Genomic DNA, 18,022 nt, shown 5'->3' on the forward strand with positions numbered 1-18,022 from the left:
AGGGGGGGTGAGAGCAAGCGGGGCTTGAGAAGCCACGGCCCGGCCTGGTCCAGCTGCACTCTCCGCACTGCCGCTGCTGCTGCCACGGGGGTGAAAGCAATTATTTCACAACAGCCACACGCAGGAGAAGAAAGAAGAGGAGGAGGAGAAGGAGGAGGAGGAGGAGGCGCGCTGCTAGAAAGAAAAATAAGAGTGGAAGAAGAATGATGGTTGAGCTTTTGGACCTGTGAGGCCGGAAAGAGGAGAGATGGCAGTGCACGTTTTTAAATGCCTGCGCCGGCCCGGGCGCTAGAGCAGCCAACAGGTAGCATGTCTTCTGTCATCTTCGTTTTCTGCTCAAATGGAGGAAAGTAAGTGGAGTTCGAGAGAGGTTCGCTGACTTCTGGTTTGCTTGTGGCTGTGTGGGTGAGAGGTGTGTGAAAGAGTGTGTGTAGGCCCGTCCAGCGCTGTGACAGCAGCGGCATGGAATATGAGGAGTCAGACTTTCTACCTGCAGACACCCCCAGGAAAAAAGGTAAGCCAGATCTTATCCTGCACCCAGGGCCGACCCGAGGAATACGCAAACATGGGGCCCCCTGTTGGCCCCAAGAGAAAGTGTAATTAGCATTTGCACAGAGGCTCATCTCAGTAAAGGATTATATTATCGCAATACTAATTTATTTCATAATTTAATTGAAACAGCAAAATGCATGTTATTACGCAGTCACTACAGTGAGCTCTTTATTTCGAGAGTTTATTTTTGTTCATTCTTAAAAATTCTAAATTCATTTTCTCAAGAAAATATATACTACTGATGAAAAGTGCTTTCAGAAATTGATATATCCAGACCAACACAATCACAGCTGCTAACCTGAAAGTCGTCCAGCAGACAGACACTGACAGACAAGAGTCCAAGCATGCTAACAAAAAGTTGAGTGGAAGGACGAAGTGGGGTAGTTAAGTTAAGGTACGTCTGTTGAGCCCTTCCTGAAACAATGCCAGGAAATAGGCCCAAGAAGGAAAAAGACTGGACTATTGCTCCGTGGTACAAAAATCCTCTGCTCAAATAAAAGTAAAATTTCTATAAATGCAAATAAAGATTTTAAAGTCTAGAGGAAGAGAAGAGGGGGAATAAATCCAATTTCCCTGGGTTCAGTGTGAATTTTTGATTCCCATCCATTATTTGAACATTTCATGTTTCCTTCTGGCAATAAAAACTATTTTGTTGCCAGTTTAATAAACCTCTCTGAATGGAAATAACATTGTAGCTACAGAGAGCACATTGTTTCCACAGCAGGCCTTTTCTTACATGAAAGAAAGATTTTTGTAGCTTTTGTTGCAACTAATTCATAAATAAATTACTCCTTACATTCCTCACATTACACGCAGTTTGCTTAATCAAATAAATCCACGATCGTATTTCTCAACATGCCACACACTATATGTCCTCTTCTACACACTCTTTATCTCACCTTTCTGCCACTCCCATCTCTCACTATTCTTTACCCCAGTAACCCTCTTTATCCCATTGACTGGGCAGCAGCAAGGTGCTCTGAGTGGGTAAGAATGACACTAAGACAGCGTAATCCACTGGGATTAACCCTTATTTTTGCTTCTGCTTGTAGCCAATGCCTTTCTATTCTGAGCAGCCACTTGCTTTAATCAACCAATAAGCTAACATGACAAGATAAGACCGACCGCTCGTCCTTCTGCTGCAAAAACCCACTGCGCATCGTTCGCACAATGCAGGAGGGGGCTTTTCTTAAGGACTTTATAGGAATAATAATGCATGAGTGCAAAATGCGAAGAAGACACCTTCTATCTGTATTTGATGGGGAAATTGCATCAGGAACATGCTGCTTTATCAGAACACGTAGGATGATGACGCTTCAGTGAAGCTGCAGTAAAGTCTGACTTCAGCATTTGACTTATAGTCTTACAGTCAAATCTCAAAATATTAAATACGCTGTAATTAATTAATCCTAATTAATTAATGAGGCTAATTAATAAATAAATTAATTAGTTAATTAATTAATTAATTAAGTGAGTAATTAAGGCATACATAGTGATGCTTTTTAGATGATATGGACCTTAACTCTGTTGTTTTCAGACACATTTTTTTCATTCATGGATTAATGGAAGTTTTTTATCATTTCAATTTATTCAATAAAATACTAGCACACACGCGCACACACACACACACACACACACACACACACACACCCCCACACACACACACACACACACACACACACGCGCGCGCGCACGCACGCACGCATACCCACACGCACTCACACACGCACTCACACACACACACAATAATGGCAAATGTAGATATTAAGCCTACATGCTTATTTTTGGACGACCGGAGGGAGCGCACATGCACACAATCCTGGTCAGAGTTTGAGGGAAAAACATTTTTTGTTGATTGCTAACAACAGCCCCGCCGTGGCAACTTGTACCGAAAGCCCACCTGTGACAAATACTGCTGACTCAACTCGATTTAGAAAGGATTATGCTTGTGTATGGAAGGCTTCATAACTGGCATTCATGTCAGAGCAGAACATAAACAACGAAGGCAAAGGAAATGTTTGCAGACCCCTGGGATGGAATTGCTTTAAAGTCGAAATCTAAGGAAGAACACTATTAAAGAAATTATCTGAATTGAATGTTTTGAGTAAACAGATTGAGGCAGAACGAGGCTGAGCGGTAAGAGCTCGGGGAGGTGAATGAGAACAATGGACCCTGGGTCCACCCCCACTAAGAGGCTAAAACTTTGCCAAATGGCAGCTTAGAGGTTATTTGAACAGCAGATTTATTTACTTACTTTTTTTTGTATAATGAGGCAAAAATAAATGGTCTTAGCTCCAGTCCCCAAGTCGACTTGGCTAAAGCTCTTTTGTGAAAAATGGTGATGGCAGCATCATGCTGTGGGAATATTTTTCTGTGGCAGAAACTGAGTAATACTGGCCTGAGATGACAGCAGTGAAATGTATCAAGATTCTTCAAGAAAACCTCCTGCATGATACCCTGGATCTCAGATTAGCAACAATTCATCTACAACACAGGTGCCAAACTTGAGGACCCCGGGCCAAATCTGGCCCGCCCCAGTTTTTTATCTGGCCCTCTAGGCTCGAAATTACATCACTAAGTCCTTCCAGTTTTTCACAAATCTGCAAAATTCCAACAAAATCTACAAACCTCCATGTTTTTTACCTAATTTTTCAGAACATTTTCTCAAAATTGGTCAAAAACATTGGGTTTGAGTGACTGCTGTCTCAGTCTTACTTGATTTTATAGTCCATAATTGATACAATGAGTAATAAAAAAGGTGTATTTAACATCATACATTAGCACAAACATTGGAACAATCCCTAACGAGCATTTCTAAATCTATTTTGATTGCCAAAAACCTCTAAAACTATAACAAAATCCTGGAGTAACAGCTATGTATTGATATTTTAACAGTTCAATTGGTTTTCTCAATATATTCTGGCACAACCAGACCTTTATGAACATTCAGATTGTTGATATGGCTGACCCTGTGGATGTTCTATGATGGCCAAATCAGAGATAAATCTAGATGAATATCTCCAAAAAAACTAAAAAAAAAACTAAAAAAAAAGGTTACTGATGAAGCCCATGTACCCTGACTGACCTTGAGAATATCTACAAAGACAAATGGGAAAAACACCCAAAAACAGATTTTACACGTTTGTAGAAATACTAAAGAAGACCTAAGGTTGCAATTTGTGCCAAAAAATATTTCAAATAAATGACATAAATGTTTTTTGCCTGTGATGACTAAATGATAATTTGCTTAAATAGTTACAAAATAGTTTCTCTTTGCTATGGTCATTTTTTTAAGAGCTAATCAAATTAGTGTTAATTATGCTTTCTGCTCTGGATCTGACCTTTGATGCACTGAGTAATTCAACTCGGGATTCGCCTGTAGATGACACAAGACCAAATATGATTGAATTTTAGAGCAGCTGCAGGCAGAGCTGAAGCTCCAACGCTGTTATGCAATACACACAGTGTTAAGTAGAAGTGGAAAAAGACAGTTTTAACAAGATCAGAGTTACTTAGAAGGAAACAAAATGTTAAAACTGGATGCTAAGGGGCTTAAGGATTTGGAGTAAAACAGCATCAGCTTACTGATCAGGTCCTGGAAACTGGTTTATTCAGGGTGAGGCGGAGAGTCGCCGTGTTTGTGCAGCTCTTGTTCGGTTTCATGCTGCTGAGCCGGCTGTTCTTGGGGTGATGAGTTTGTTGGGTTTTGTGGCTGTTGTGGGTGTCTTCTCATATTTCTTAAGCAATTTTGGTGTCGCTCACACAAAAAGAAAACCCCTCTTCTCTGTTCAGAAATTAATTCTTTGTGTCGTCACTGCTCATCCGCTGTGGATTCGATCCGCTTCATCAGTCGTTTGTGAATCTGACATCCGTTTCTGTTGCTGCCGCATCCGGTTGCTACCCTGCTTAAATGTTGCAGTTTAATAGTTATACTCTTCTCAGCTGTTCGAGAAATTAAGCTACGATGTCTTAATGATTGTTCTCTATTTCACGAGAGAGTAAATGCTATTATTAGTCTTAAATTAGAACTTTTTCTATTTTTTTAAATTAAGAAAATAAGATTTTTACTAGAATTCAGTCTCATCATGATGCATGTTGTCAGCCTAAAATATTTAATACATTTTCAACAATTATTATTTTTTAAGTTCATGACCTCTGAGCTGCCTGGCTGAACCCAGAAAGCCTTATTATCTCTAAGGACATGGAGTTAATGCCATTTGTTGGTCAACAGTCCAGTTTAATCCTCATCATCAACTAAGTTATCCTCATCGGGCTTTTATATAGTTACAATTAGTGCCATTTTTTATTTTTTTTACTTTGATAATTTTCTTTAATATGAATTTTTTTCCCTTTTAATCAACAATGAAATCATATGCATAAAAACGAATGTATTTATTGTAAAGGTGTGTTTTTATTCAGGCAAACTTGTCGTCCTCCTCTCCGGGCTCAGTGGTCTCCTGTGCTGTTATGTAATGCAGCGACTGTCAATTCAGTAGCGAGCCTCGATGTCAGCGCGCAGACAACCCAGTGAAATTTTGACTGACGGGTTTCGCCAGCAGCCGGCTTCCTGTACGGAGGCTTAATGGCCACCCCGAAATCTGGATGTAACTGAACGTGTTTTCACCTAATTTTACAGGAATACGGCTAGTTTTTATTTTTCAAAAGAAATATTCATGTTTTAGGCACAAAAATAAAAGCAGTAATCCTAATTTTTTGCTGTTCAGTGCATTTCTTTAACTTAGTTCATCATTCACGCAAAATGCTAAATTGTATTGTTAAACGGTCAAATGAAAACGGACCAAAATTTAAGAAAAATGCGTCACTAAAAGTTGAAAAACAAAACCTTTTGCGAAACAATTCCCTTTAAAGCACCTACCCGGCTCGTGTTGACGTGTTTTTTGAATTTTCCGTGCGTGCACTGCTCTGCTTTCATTCCATACTTTCTGCTTATGAAGCAAAACTGATTTGATGAGGGCAAGAAAACAGAGGAAACCACAGAGGACCTGAAGTGGCGCCAGACAAAGGCCGGCAAACTCTGCGCCTTCCATTGATACTTATCTGCTTTGCCTTAAAACATCTCTCTCCTTCTCTTTCTCTCTCTCTTTCTCTGACTGACACACACACACACACACACACACACGCGCACACACACACACACTGATGTGTACGACTCCAGAAATAAACTCTTTGGTTCAGAACCGACCCTCTCTCACACCTACTGCAACACCGACTCTCACAACTGCGGTCAAACAGGCAGACGAAAAAGGAGGACCAGTTGCTTCACAGACACCCACCTTCCTCTGCCTTTATCTCTGCTGTGTAAATGCACTGAAGTGTCACACAAACAGACACCAGCGCAAACAGGAATCTGCTAATTGAACCACTTTTACGCAGGATTCTTATCTGTCCAGTTTGTGCACCAGAAAGAAAAAAAAAGATCTTTCATCCAAGCCACCCGATAGGAAGATGACTTAATTTCAGCTTAGCATGTGTAACTGAATTGCTTTCTGAGTTATTTAATTGTTAGGATGTCCCAAATGTTCAGGAAAGCGGGCTGCCGTGTTTAATTGCGTGTTTTGCTCATGATAAGAGGATGTTGTGATTCTGAATTCAGGCGTCTCTGCAGTTGGCACATCGGCACGTTGTCAGCCACCTCATCACAGTTAGTCATGCTGCAGTGAAGGTTTCGGTGGCAGAAGCATTTAGATTATTCATGTAGTGAAAGACAGTATCAGTGTACTGTAAGTAGCCGAAACATTAGAAGTAGATTATCACAATGTGACGGCAAGATGGTGATTAATTTGGATCATTTTCTGCAGATGGCAGCTGATTTGGTCTTGATAACTTCAATTGTGTCTCCATAATTATTTATCGCGAGACGCGTTATTAGTGTCAAAGAGTTTGTCGTTTATCTGTGTCATTATCTTGTGATTACATTTTAAATATGTAATTTTAAATAAGCTGTAGATGTGACAACAATTTAATTTAACCCTTAACTTTAGACAACTCCTTTTTTGGGAAATGAGTTTAATAATGTAATTGTCCAGAGATGACCTAATTTGTGATAACTCGGATTCTAGGATAACTCAGCTTGTGGCAAATATTTTCTAATTTTATGACTAAAGTTCATCATTATCTCAAAGCTACTCATTTTACAACAACAGTCTCAGTGCTCTAAAATGAATATGAGATGAAATGGAAATGTGAGTAATTAATCACATCTTGAAATAAGAGCTCACTGCGCCTTGATGACATTTTACATTTTGTCTTGATCTCAACATATTTAATTCAGGATAATAATTTAGCTATCTCGATGTAGTTAGTCCTCATTTTTATGATAACTGTTTATTAAGTCTTTGTGCTCAATATGACTAATTTAGTGACGTTTTGTAGTAGTCCTTTGGCTACGCCCTTTTCTTGACATAAATAATTTCGCCAATACTTGCTAGCTGTATAATTGTCATAACACGTTTTGTGACTACTGCCTCTACTGAGCTGCAATAACAGTTTAATTATTTTGAGACAGCAAAGTTGTTTGTTCTTTTCAGGTAAAGAGTTAACATGGAAATAAGGAAAGGAATCAATGCGATTATAAATTATTCATTAACGTGTTGCTGCTGCAGATCATCAGCTTCTGCCATGATAAGAGCGGCTCTTTCTTGGCATGCAATGGTTATCTGGTGATCTTTAGCAAACAAGGCTCCTTTTCTCAAGATATCTAGAGAGATAAGCAAGCCTCCTTTTGGTTTTGCTAAGATAACAAATACTGTTGTGTTTTGTCTAAACTGTATTTAGTGAAAATGGTAAGCATTTTGATGTTTGTGTTGGCAAAGGCATAGTCTGAGTTTGATTTTTTTTTGTGATTAAATCTCTTACAGATGTGTCAGCATGTCAGTGGTGTTCTTACAGTGTTGTTTTTTTTTTTTTTAGTTTGATATTATTTAGAAATGTTGACAATTTGCTGTAATGTTCAACTGAGACAATGAGCAATCCATATTGTTGTTTTCTTTTAATTTCTGTATTTGGAGCTAAATAATGTTTACTGTTTTCCCCAGGAGGCGCCGTGTCCAAGAAGACTCATTTGAGTAAGTCGTCTGTGTTCCAACCGTCTCTGTGCTTTAGCCTCACATGATGTGTGTGTGTGTGTGTGTGTGTGTCTGCATATGGTAATGACATTGCTCGTGTTTGTGCTAGATATTTGTGCATGCACTGCGGTTAACTTCATAGTTTGTGAACATGCAACTTTGCACCTGTACAGCAAACACACACACACATACACACACACACACACACACACATATTGGTGTCGCTGGGGTTGAGCTATTAGCAAACCCGGTGAGGGTTGTATGTGTTGCACCTGTGCGGCCCCCCTCCCCTCCTTTCTCCCATGTACAGGCACACACACATGTGCTCAGACACACACAAACTCCAGCTACTTTGGCATCTGAATGCAGATGAGAGCGATAGCATCTCGTCTTTTTTTAACTCTTTTGGTTTAACACTTTCTGCCACAACTTTAGCACACCTGGCCGTGTTATCAAGTGTGGGATGCTCTGCGTAACACAGCTTTTGTATTAAGTGGTGTGCTGATAAACAAGCTGAGGCTGAACGGTGATGAATTCGCTGGAAATGTGAATGAAAATTAAACCCAGAGCTATTGAAGCGTTGGTGTCCTTTTTTATTCATCATTCAGCTGCTTCAGAAGGAGAAATATCAGTGTGGGGAGACAAAGAAATGTACTGAGAAAGCAGGAGTGTGTTGCCTATTTGCATATTTACTCAAACACTGTTAATACAGTTTAGAAATTCAGACTGTTTTTGTTTGTTTTAAGTGTTAAAACCTACCCCTGAGGCATTTTAAAGATAGTTTCAGTGTGAAAATTATTAGCTTACGTAATATTTCCTTTGAAAATGTGGGATGAATCATTAAATGGATATTACACACATGACCCTCACTATTTCTCGTGAAATAGAGAACAATCATTAAGACATCGTAACTTAATTTTTCGAACAACTGAAAAGAGCATAACTATTAAGCTGCAACATTTAAGCAGGGCAGCAACCGGATGCCGCAGCAACAGAAACCGATGTCAGATTCACAAACGACTGATGAAGCGGATCGAATCCTCAGCGGATGAGCAGCGGCCCCTCACATGCCCCTCACAGGGCCCTCTTGTTTGCCTTTTCCAACACTCATGTTAATCTGTCAAATTTTTGTGATGAGAAAAAAAACCATTAGAGGTGGGAAAATGTACAAAAACTAATCTCCGCTAACCTTAAACTAGAGCGCTCTTTATGCAGCTTTTGATGCATCCTGCTGATGCTAACAAATTAAATCCGTCTTCATCTTGAGCTCAGTTTAAAACCGACTGGCACTAATCCATACTGATACCAACCAGGTCCATCTGAAGAGAAAAACACCCAGCATGATACTGCCACCACCACGGGGTTCTTTTGGTGATATCCAGTCTTGTTGTTTATGCCAAACGACGCTTTTGGAGCTGCGATCAAAAAATTAAGACTTTGAGAAGTTTTAGCCGAACCTGGATGTTTTCTTTCTTCCAAACAACCCTTCCTCTCAGTCACAGCATGTCTCATGAAAAACACAACTTGCCTTTCTTCACTTAGTAACCAGTGTTTTTAGTTTGTAAGTAATGCTATCAACTCGTTCCACGCGCCCTTGACTGATACCTTTTTTGAAAAGCTCCCTTTTGTTTCAGCTGAGAGGTGTAAACAAGAATATGTTAAGCTAATCAAATGCACAGCAAATTATGTTTGTGTGGATTAAAGTGGTGCATCAAACACCAGCTTATTGTGGCTCTTTAGTTCTTAAAACACATTTTGCATGTAAATTAACGGAGAAACTTACCTGCGGATCTGCAAGCTAAGCTCAAAGCTTTGGAGTGAAAAGGAGCAAATATGTTGCATAAATATTTGTACAACTCCACAAGCTAACAGGAAAGCAAAAGTTTTTAAACATTGTTTGCACGGTAGGAATCAAATAAAACCCAAGGTCGTTTCTGCAACCAGCACGTTTCAGCTGCGTCGTCCAGGGACGCCTGCTTAGCCGAGTACAGTTTTATTCACATGGAGAGCCTGAGAGGCACCAAACATTATGAGGCTTTTCTTCTTCTCATGTGTGTTATAGAGTGAGGGGGTGCAGGATAACAACAAAGGCATAAGGGGAAAAAAAAAGTACCTTGAGAAAAAAAAAAAAGTCAAGACAGGGGACAGTCCCCCCCTTTTCTTTGTCTTATGTCTCTCTCTCTCTCACACACAGAGAAGGAAGGTGAGGCGGCGACTGTCACTCAAAAGTCTAAATATGTGTGCTGAAGCTGCAGTGAGTACCTGACCCAGCTCTCTGAAGGACGAACAGGAAAAAAAAGAAGAAAAGAAAGAAGGCAGATTAAAAGATATTGTTCACCAAAGAAAAAAGAAAAGAAGTGATAGACGCTAGGCAGACAAAGTGAGAGGAAAGTAGAGTTTGTGAAAGTGGGACAAACGTCTGAGACGAGTGGAGGAGTGAGGATGATGCGAGGTAGGGATGAACTTCTCTGGTCCGTATCTGTGTGTAAGTGTGTGTGGGCAGTGCAATCAAAGATATTTTATCGGGTTAAATCGATTAAAGTCGATGCTTCGTGATGCTCCGAGTGCTTTTGGTTTCAAGCAGCAGCGTTTCTGTTCTGGCTTTCATGAAATACTTGAAATAAGTTTTCTTTCATGCAGACACCTGTCGCTTCAAACAGCTCCCTCGTGCAGCTTGATTAAGCGTTTTGTTCAGTCTCTCTCTCTTTTTTTTTTTTTTAAATAACGCAGTTATTCTTCAAAATCTACTTTGCCACAACTCTCAGGTTCACTCGAAAAAATTTTGGTCACTCTGCTTTGGATCCTCTACGGGTTGCATTTTTATCTCATAACTGCTCTCTATGAAGCCTGGTGTTTTGAAACTTATTTGTTCTCTCCAGAGTTCTGCATTGGTTGACTGTTGGCGACGTTCACGTCGATTGATGTGTTTCGCTTTTATGCTTTGGTAACATGATTCAGAGTTAGCTCCCTTTGATGACTTTAAGATTTGAATCATTGCCACGGTTATTTCTGCCCACAGGTACTGTACAGCTCACCTATGGCATTTCGTTCAATTCAGAGAGCGACAATTCAAAGTGCGGCGAGAAACACACAAAAGACCGGCTGTAACGCAGCGCGTCTTGCCCTTGTTCCGAGTCGATTACATATTTAGTTGTAGTATTCCACTGGCTGAACTGAATTATTCATGAAAGCATAAAGTGGAGCAGGTCGAAATGCAATGTTGCAAGCCTGTTTTTTTTTTTTTGCGTTCTCTTCCACTGAATACAAATCAACGGAAAACAGGATGCAACCTGACCGCAGCTTTGGTTTAAATGGACTAACTCCATGCTCAGTCGAAAGTGATGATTGAACAAGAAGAATGTCGCTTTCTGGTGTAGTAGGAACAGAAAGGTGAAAAACTGAGGCGCAAAAAGTTTTCCCGTGCAAAGCTGCTTAAATGGTTTTGCTGTTGCAGCCTGCAGACAGACAGACAGACACACACACACACACACACGCACACACACACACACACACACACACACACACACACACACACACACACACACACACACACACACACACACACACACACACGCACGCACACACACACACACACGCACACACACACACATTTACAAACACACACACCTTCGCAGCTGCTTCTTAGATGGCGCCTAGATGCAGCCTATCTCTCTCCTGCAGCTGCACTGTGGATACTGCGAAACCATAGAGCACCTTCCAACTGATAGAGATATTACTAAATATTTCTGCCTCTTAGCCGCAGCAGGTAAACCTGTTTGCTCCCTGAATTTACACACACACACACATACACACCCACACACGGCTCAGTTAGTGCATTTTGTGGGATTCCTGTGCAGATCTTAGAGTTTTTTTTGTTTTTTTTTATCAGAAAAAGGATTTCCTTGTTCCTCCCGCTGCAGAAAACTTGCACACAACTCTTCCAAAAGCACCAGAAGCGGTTTATCTTCAGATCAAAGCCGACTTCACCATCGCAGGTGACACATTCTCCCCAAAATATGGTAAATGAAATACAGCAGTTGAGCTGATTCATACCCACTGCTACCGTCAAAACACGACTTTTGTCTAACACCTCCGAAATCAGAAGGCACTTCAAAGTCCTAACGGATGTCAAGTGGTGCTCAGATCAGCTTTAATAAATCCCCTGTCCTTCAAAAAGGATGCCGTGGGCAGTTTTCTGTCTTTTTTGTTTATTGTCTCAAAGCAGCTCACCGATGAATGACTTATCGATCGTCTACAACCGCACTTGTTTCAAAAACAAAAATCTAACCAGTCATACATTTAAATATATTTAAACAAGATGTACTTTGCAATAGTCGTCCTCCCAAGGTCATGCAGAGTGCTTTTTAATTACTCACTTATGATATTACTGTACTGGCAAAAATCTTTATTTTTATTTTCATTCAAATTTTTTGGCCCTTTTTTGTTAAAAACAAAATTTGCTTTGCTTTTGGTCGCTATTTAAAATTTCAATGAAGTAAAATAACTGATTATTGTTTCTCTATTTATTATGACACAATTAATCTCCTGTGCAATTTAAAACAAGTTATTTTGGCAACGTATTTCACATATAAAAAAACCCTCGGAAATTAATATATTTTCAAATGCATATTCAGAGAATAATTCACTTTCTATATGATGTCTTACTTATTTAATTTCTTGGTTAAAAATTGTCAAACAATTTTTTTCGTTCATACATTAGGAGACGTTTTGCTCTTCAACCCAAGTTTACCTGTAAGGCTTACCTGCATATATTTTATTTTGATTATTGCGATGACTTAAATAAAGAAAACAAATTCAGAAAATAATTTATTCTATGTTGCAAATAAATAGATGAAGTGATTCTAAACTACATTGTCTTTCTCTGGGTAAAATGTGAATAGACTTTCTGATCGTCTTTTTGCTCTGGACAAACTCTTAATGAGTGTGTGTGTGTGTGTGTTTGCGTGTGTGTTTTGTGTACATACAAACTTTGGTTGCTGCTTTGCTTGCGTTTGTAAGCTTCCGTAAGAGGAAAGCTGAGGGTTTTTTTTTGTTTTTTACAGTGCAAAGAGCAGATTGCTGACAGGGTGATTTTAGGCGGACTGACTTTAGAGTCGTGCGTAATCAGTAAAGTGTTTTTCTCCGTTGTTTGTCCTCTCGTATGTAAAAATAAATACAGTGGCCTTAAATCAATTTTACACAACTGTGGTGGGAAGAGTTTAGTAAAACTCTTTTAGGGTTAAAAGCTCTCACAAACAAAATCTCTCCGTTAGATTTCCTGAGTATTTGACTTTTTTAAATTTCAATATTTGTTGTTTAAAATGTTTTCCATACCTTTAGCTCGCTAGACCAACCTGAATCTACTTTTACTCATTCATGATTTAGTGGTTGTGATTTTTTTTTTTTTTTTTTAAATCGAGACTTCTCATCTTTGGCCCATTTTCTATCACATAGGAGGATATTACAGAGTGAAGCCTGACACACATTTAGCTGCACAGGGCTGCACCTCGGTCAGATGAACCTGAAGCCAAGTAAAGTTTTAATGTGATGCAGAAATAGGATCGTATTTCTGCATCACATCAGAAATGTTCTGTGTTTTTTGTCTTATCAGATTTTTCTCCTCTTTGTCTTTAATAGATTGTCACAGCTTGGACTTTATAACTTTAGTTAGCTGCAAAACTTTTAAAATGTAGGATTAAATTTCTTAGACTTTGTGAAATCACAGGCACCCTAACCCTATCATAATGCACTGTAACCTTACTAAACTCATAAAAAGTGAGAATGAAAACAGTGCACCTGACCTTCTTTGAAATAAAAGGAAACTCTTTCGAATGTTTGCGTTTGCAGTCATAAGTCATGTTTTAAGTCTCTGCAGCACCTCTGCTTTTCTAAACCGAAGCAGATGAATTATAGATATGGGTAAACATTAATCGAAAGACACGTCTTATCATTAATTGCCAGTCTTCTTTGTTCACTGACAAATCAGAACATTTCCATCACTAAAAATCCACTCAGCTCAAGACTCCTCGCTCCGTAACGTACCACCTCACAGGTGCACACTTAAACTCGTAAATGAGTCGAGTGGGTGTTTTGCTAAAAGCTAACGCGTGTTGTAACAGCAGCTTTCTGTGTGCAGAGCCAGTTCAGCGTCAGCAAAACAGAGCGGAAATGCTGGAAAGCAGAACCGACCTGTGCTTTTAACAAACATGAAGACAGAGAGCTGGTTAATCGACGTGAACGGGAAACTTAGTGGAAAGTCTTTCATGCATCACACTTATTTAAAGATTTTACAAAAAAAAAAAAAAAACAATATTTATTTGTACACAGAATGCACCTGTTGGGAATTTAATCTGAACAATTAAGACTTTTTGTGTAAAACTTGTTTTAGTCCATCATTTAAACGAAACAAACAGAAAAGAAATAAAACAAAGAAAGGTTTCTGATATCATTATCTTTATTCATCAAGGCAGATTTTTTGTCAAATGTTTTTGTCCATTTCAAATAAAAATCATCAGGCACCACGCTTATTGTTCAGGTGTTTAACAAATGATGAAAGCTACATTCTTCGGATTCATTACGATAAATGGGCAGAAAAATTTACATTTTCAGTCTTGACTCTGGCAATCACGGCCTAAATAACGAGTTGGTTTCTGTTAATTGAGTGGTGCAACATGTTAAATGTTAATTATTCAAACTAAGAGAAATCAAGCCCAGATAAATATGTTAACATTTGGACGTTTTCAGCCCATATCTGTAAAAATGTGGCCTCAAAAAAAAAAAAAAAAAGAAGACATTTACAATGTTTCGACAGATGTCTTCTTTTCTTTTTCTTGACTTCTACAGTGCAACACAAAGGGATTCTTACACATTTTTTATTTGCTCTCTTTAAACTGCAATGCATTTTTAGAACTTTACGTACTAAATCAGAAATAATTATTAACAGTAAAGGGAAAGGATGCGTTGCAAAATCCAACTCAACCGAATACCTTACAAAGAGTAAAATAATGTCTTGCCAGTGAACGAGAAGAGATTGAAGAGAATGGCACAGATACAAACCTGTAGAGATGAGGACCTCCACGTACGCTGACAGAACGGCTAAGGAAACAGAGCAGCAACCAAGAGACCAAAGGTCACTTGGAGAAACTGCTGATCCACAACGCAGGTGGGAGAGAGTTTTTACCGGAAGAAAGAGTTTCATTCAGATGAGGATCCAATTAAACCCTACACTTCACATTGCGCTTAATGTTGTAACAAAGCATTTTGTCTTCCACTTGTTGTTGGTCTATCACGTAAAATCCCAACGGAAACCATTGAATTCTGGGGTTTTAAACTGAGGTAATGCAAAAAAAGAAAAAAGTTTTGAGTAGTTTTGCATGGCGCTGTAATTTTCCCAGTCGTCTTTGTCATGTTGCGCTAATAAAAGTAGAAATAATACACAATTTATTTTTGTTGTTTCTATTAGGTTTTTCCTACAATCCCAATTTTTTTAGAGAAAATATCGCAATATTTGCAAACCCTGTGCTGCGCTCGCCCCAGACATAATCTCTCTTCCTATGGTTAACAAAAATTACACAAATGAAAGCGATAAAGCTGCAAAGTAATTTTATCTCGCAACCTCTGACAAACCTGCGTGCATCTGGAGATGTTGGGTTTTGATTTTATTGAGCTGTGGCTGGAGATAAGAAGGTGAGTCCCAAAATGCCTGGAAGTGCCGTCTTTCTGCTGCTGATGTCATGATTTTGTTCAATTTTTCTTTGCTCGCGTCTATTGCAGCTTGAGAACCACCAGCGCTGCGATTGCATGGAAACATGGTGTTGTTTGATTATTGTGTGTTTCTGTGTGTGTGACTGAGTGCGTGAGCTGTGAAAGATTGTGGGTCACGGTGGATTTCCTGTTGTTTGAGGTTGACAATCAGAACTGAAATAGCAGAAAAAGACAGAGACCACTGATGCTCTCTCCACATATCCTGCAGCAGCTCTCAGAGAAACTTAGCCCACCTCACGGCTCTTTTTTTTTTTTTTTTTTTTTGCAAAACTACACGATCCACAATGGATCTGAGCTCCTACGTCTTGAGGTCAAAGAGTCATGGCTACCTCTGTGAAATACCTTCTTGTCAGCCGTGCTTTTACTGCCTTCCCCACTGTACGTACTTCCGCTTTTATGCGTTCAATTGCTATTTAATCTCATCCTCTGAAGCCTTCGGGTGATCCCTGTGGCACCAGATAAAGAGGGCACACACTGACACACTAACACACACTTGCGACAAAACAAAATCTGACACAGTTCTGCGCGGAAACACAAATACTTTTGTGAATAAAGGCAACATCCACAAGCAGGCGTGCGAGCTCGTCTCGCCGGGGACAGTCACACCTTCGGAGCATGAGTGGAAGGAAGACAGGAGATGACACGACTAGATGAAAAGATTGCGGCGTGTTATGGCTTTCGCACGCTTCCAGATTTCGTACAGTAACGCAGACGGAACGCGCCGAGGCCTTTCTGTGAGGAGACGCGCTGAAAACACACATTTTCTAGATGGCTTTCTCAACATTTCTGCCGGTTTCGCATATTCTTTTGTGACAAAAACCAGCACTGAGCATAAAGACTGAGGGGTGTGAGAGTTTACAGAGATCAGGGGCACAGGGGGAGGCGAGTGGGGGATGGACATTACTGGCAGCGATGAATGAAAGACTGCATTACTGGCAGTTGTCCTTTATGAGCGAGACAGAGAAGAATCACAAAGTAAAGAAATGACATGAAAGAGGGACAGTCAGAATGAAAGAGAAGTCAGGCAACCACTTAAAAGGACTTTGAGGTTGACACCTTCACATTCGCCACCTTTCTCCATTTGCAAATATTCCACGTCCTTAGACGACACCCCTCTTATTGCATTTGATGTTATTTTGTTCATTTTTACTAAGTCAGAAGGCGCTGGAGAGGAAAAAACCTTTGGTTTGCCATGGTCGCACAACTGCTGTTTGATGTTAAAGGGGAAGTACAGCATTAGAGAAATGTTCCCACTGCTGAGTTCACCTTTCTGTCTGCTTCCTTGGGTAAAATTGTGCAATTATTTCAAAGGGACTGAAGGGGTTTCCTGTCTAGAGACACATAAACAAGTTTTAAAGTGATTTTGCTTTTGTAACTGAGATAGTCATTTGTTTAGGCACGGGCAATGTGGCAGAAAAATATCATATTGTTAATTTTTTTGTACATTAAAAATCCCAGTTAGGGTTTTATTACTTTCTGCTTTGAACATTTAACAAAATCTAATACTTCTAACCAGATTTAATCAGCCGTGCAAATTTGAGCAACTTTTGTGAAGTGTAATGAATATAGGATAAATATGGATTCGTGATTTGGTGTGCACTCATTCCCACTCTGTTTGATGAACTTTAATTGCTTATTTTAATTTGAAATGTAGGCAATGACAGTAACACTCGGATTATTTGCACTATCGCGACATTCAGAGTGGTTTCTTAAGTGAAAGGGAAACTGATCATCCTGAACAAGAACCCTCTACTTCGACCGATCGTCAATAATTTCTAATAATTCCAAATATCACATTAAATCATCCACCACTGCTTTTATTAAAACACAGCTTCACAAGACACAGCCTTTGTCTGATTCTAAAGGTATGAATTCATTCCCAGCTATTAAAAAAAAGCTTATACATTTTCAAAATGTTACAAAAGCTCAAATTTATCATTTTTGTTAAAATTATTTGAATGTTTTACAGATAACATTCTTCACATCAGCTTTATTATCACTTATAGTAACAAAACCATGCTGATTTTCATAAATATAATGATGAAAAAACATATAAACAATGTTCCAACGGTCGCACGGTAGTTTTAAAAATGTCGCGATGCACATCATTGTCATCTGTACCTTCAAACAAGAGCAAATTTGCACTAATCTGGTGACGAATGCTTGTTTCTGCACCCCGAGGAAACAACAGCCTGGTCTGCCTGACGTCTTCCTCACTCTGAGCTTGTGCCTCAGGAGTTTGCTCCGTTCATCTGCAGAGCCGATTAAGTCGATCTTTGCAAATTATCTATCAGTGGTTTCAAGGCGTTTGGGCACTTTGAGTCTTTCTACATTTCAAGTCACCGTTAATGTTAAAAGGCTTTAATGCTTTTTCAGATTTGCATTAAAGAAATCTTTTGACTGTTTGGCCAAACGATTGCGGGGCAGAAACTGTTGCAGCTCAAAAAGGTTTCTTGTTTACTACTTTCACATCTAATGCTGACGCACTCGCCGATAAATCTGCTGACTGTCAAATCTTCCAGACCTCAGGTTACGTCTGTCCTGGCCTCTGTCAGGACTCTGTTTTCAAGTTAGTTACTTAGTTCTGTATGTTGTAAATGCTAAGAAAAAAAAATAATTAT

General features: G+C 39.4%; 1 protein-coding gene across 3 annotated transcripts in view; it reads left to right on the top strand.

Annotated features, from left to right (window-relative positions):
* The first annotated feature begins 12 nt into the window (after nucleotides 1–12).
* The window catches only part of rorc (RAR-related orphan receptor C), a 26,869-nt gene continuing 8,859 nt past the window's right edge, over nucleotides 13–18,022 (top strand). The window contains exons 1-3 of one of the 3 annotated variants that reach the window (XM_017309222.1): nucleotides 13–304; nucleotides 406–514; nucleotides 7,608–7,637. In XM_017309222.1, the coding sequence (XP_017164711.1) occupies nucleotides 463–514; nucleotides 7,608–7,637 (82 nt within the window). In that variant the 5' untranslated portion in view covers nucleotides 13–304; nucleotides 406–462. Of the gene's footprint in view, nucleotides 305–405; nucleotides 515–7,607; nucleotides 7,638–9,862; nucleotides 10,090–18,022 lie in introns of those variants that run through there. The other 2 variants (XM_008431676.2, XM_017309223.1) reach the window with 2 other exon arrangements.

This window comes from Poecilia reticulata, linkage group LG16, assembly GCF_000633615.1.
Source record: "Poecilia reticulata strain Guanapo linkage group LG16, Guppy_female_1.0+MT, whole genome shotgun sequence".
Classification (NCBI taxonomy): domain Eukaryota; kingdom Metazoa; phylum Chordata; class Actinopteri; order Cyprinodontiformes; family Poeciliidae; genus Poecilia; species Poecilia reticulata.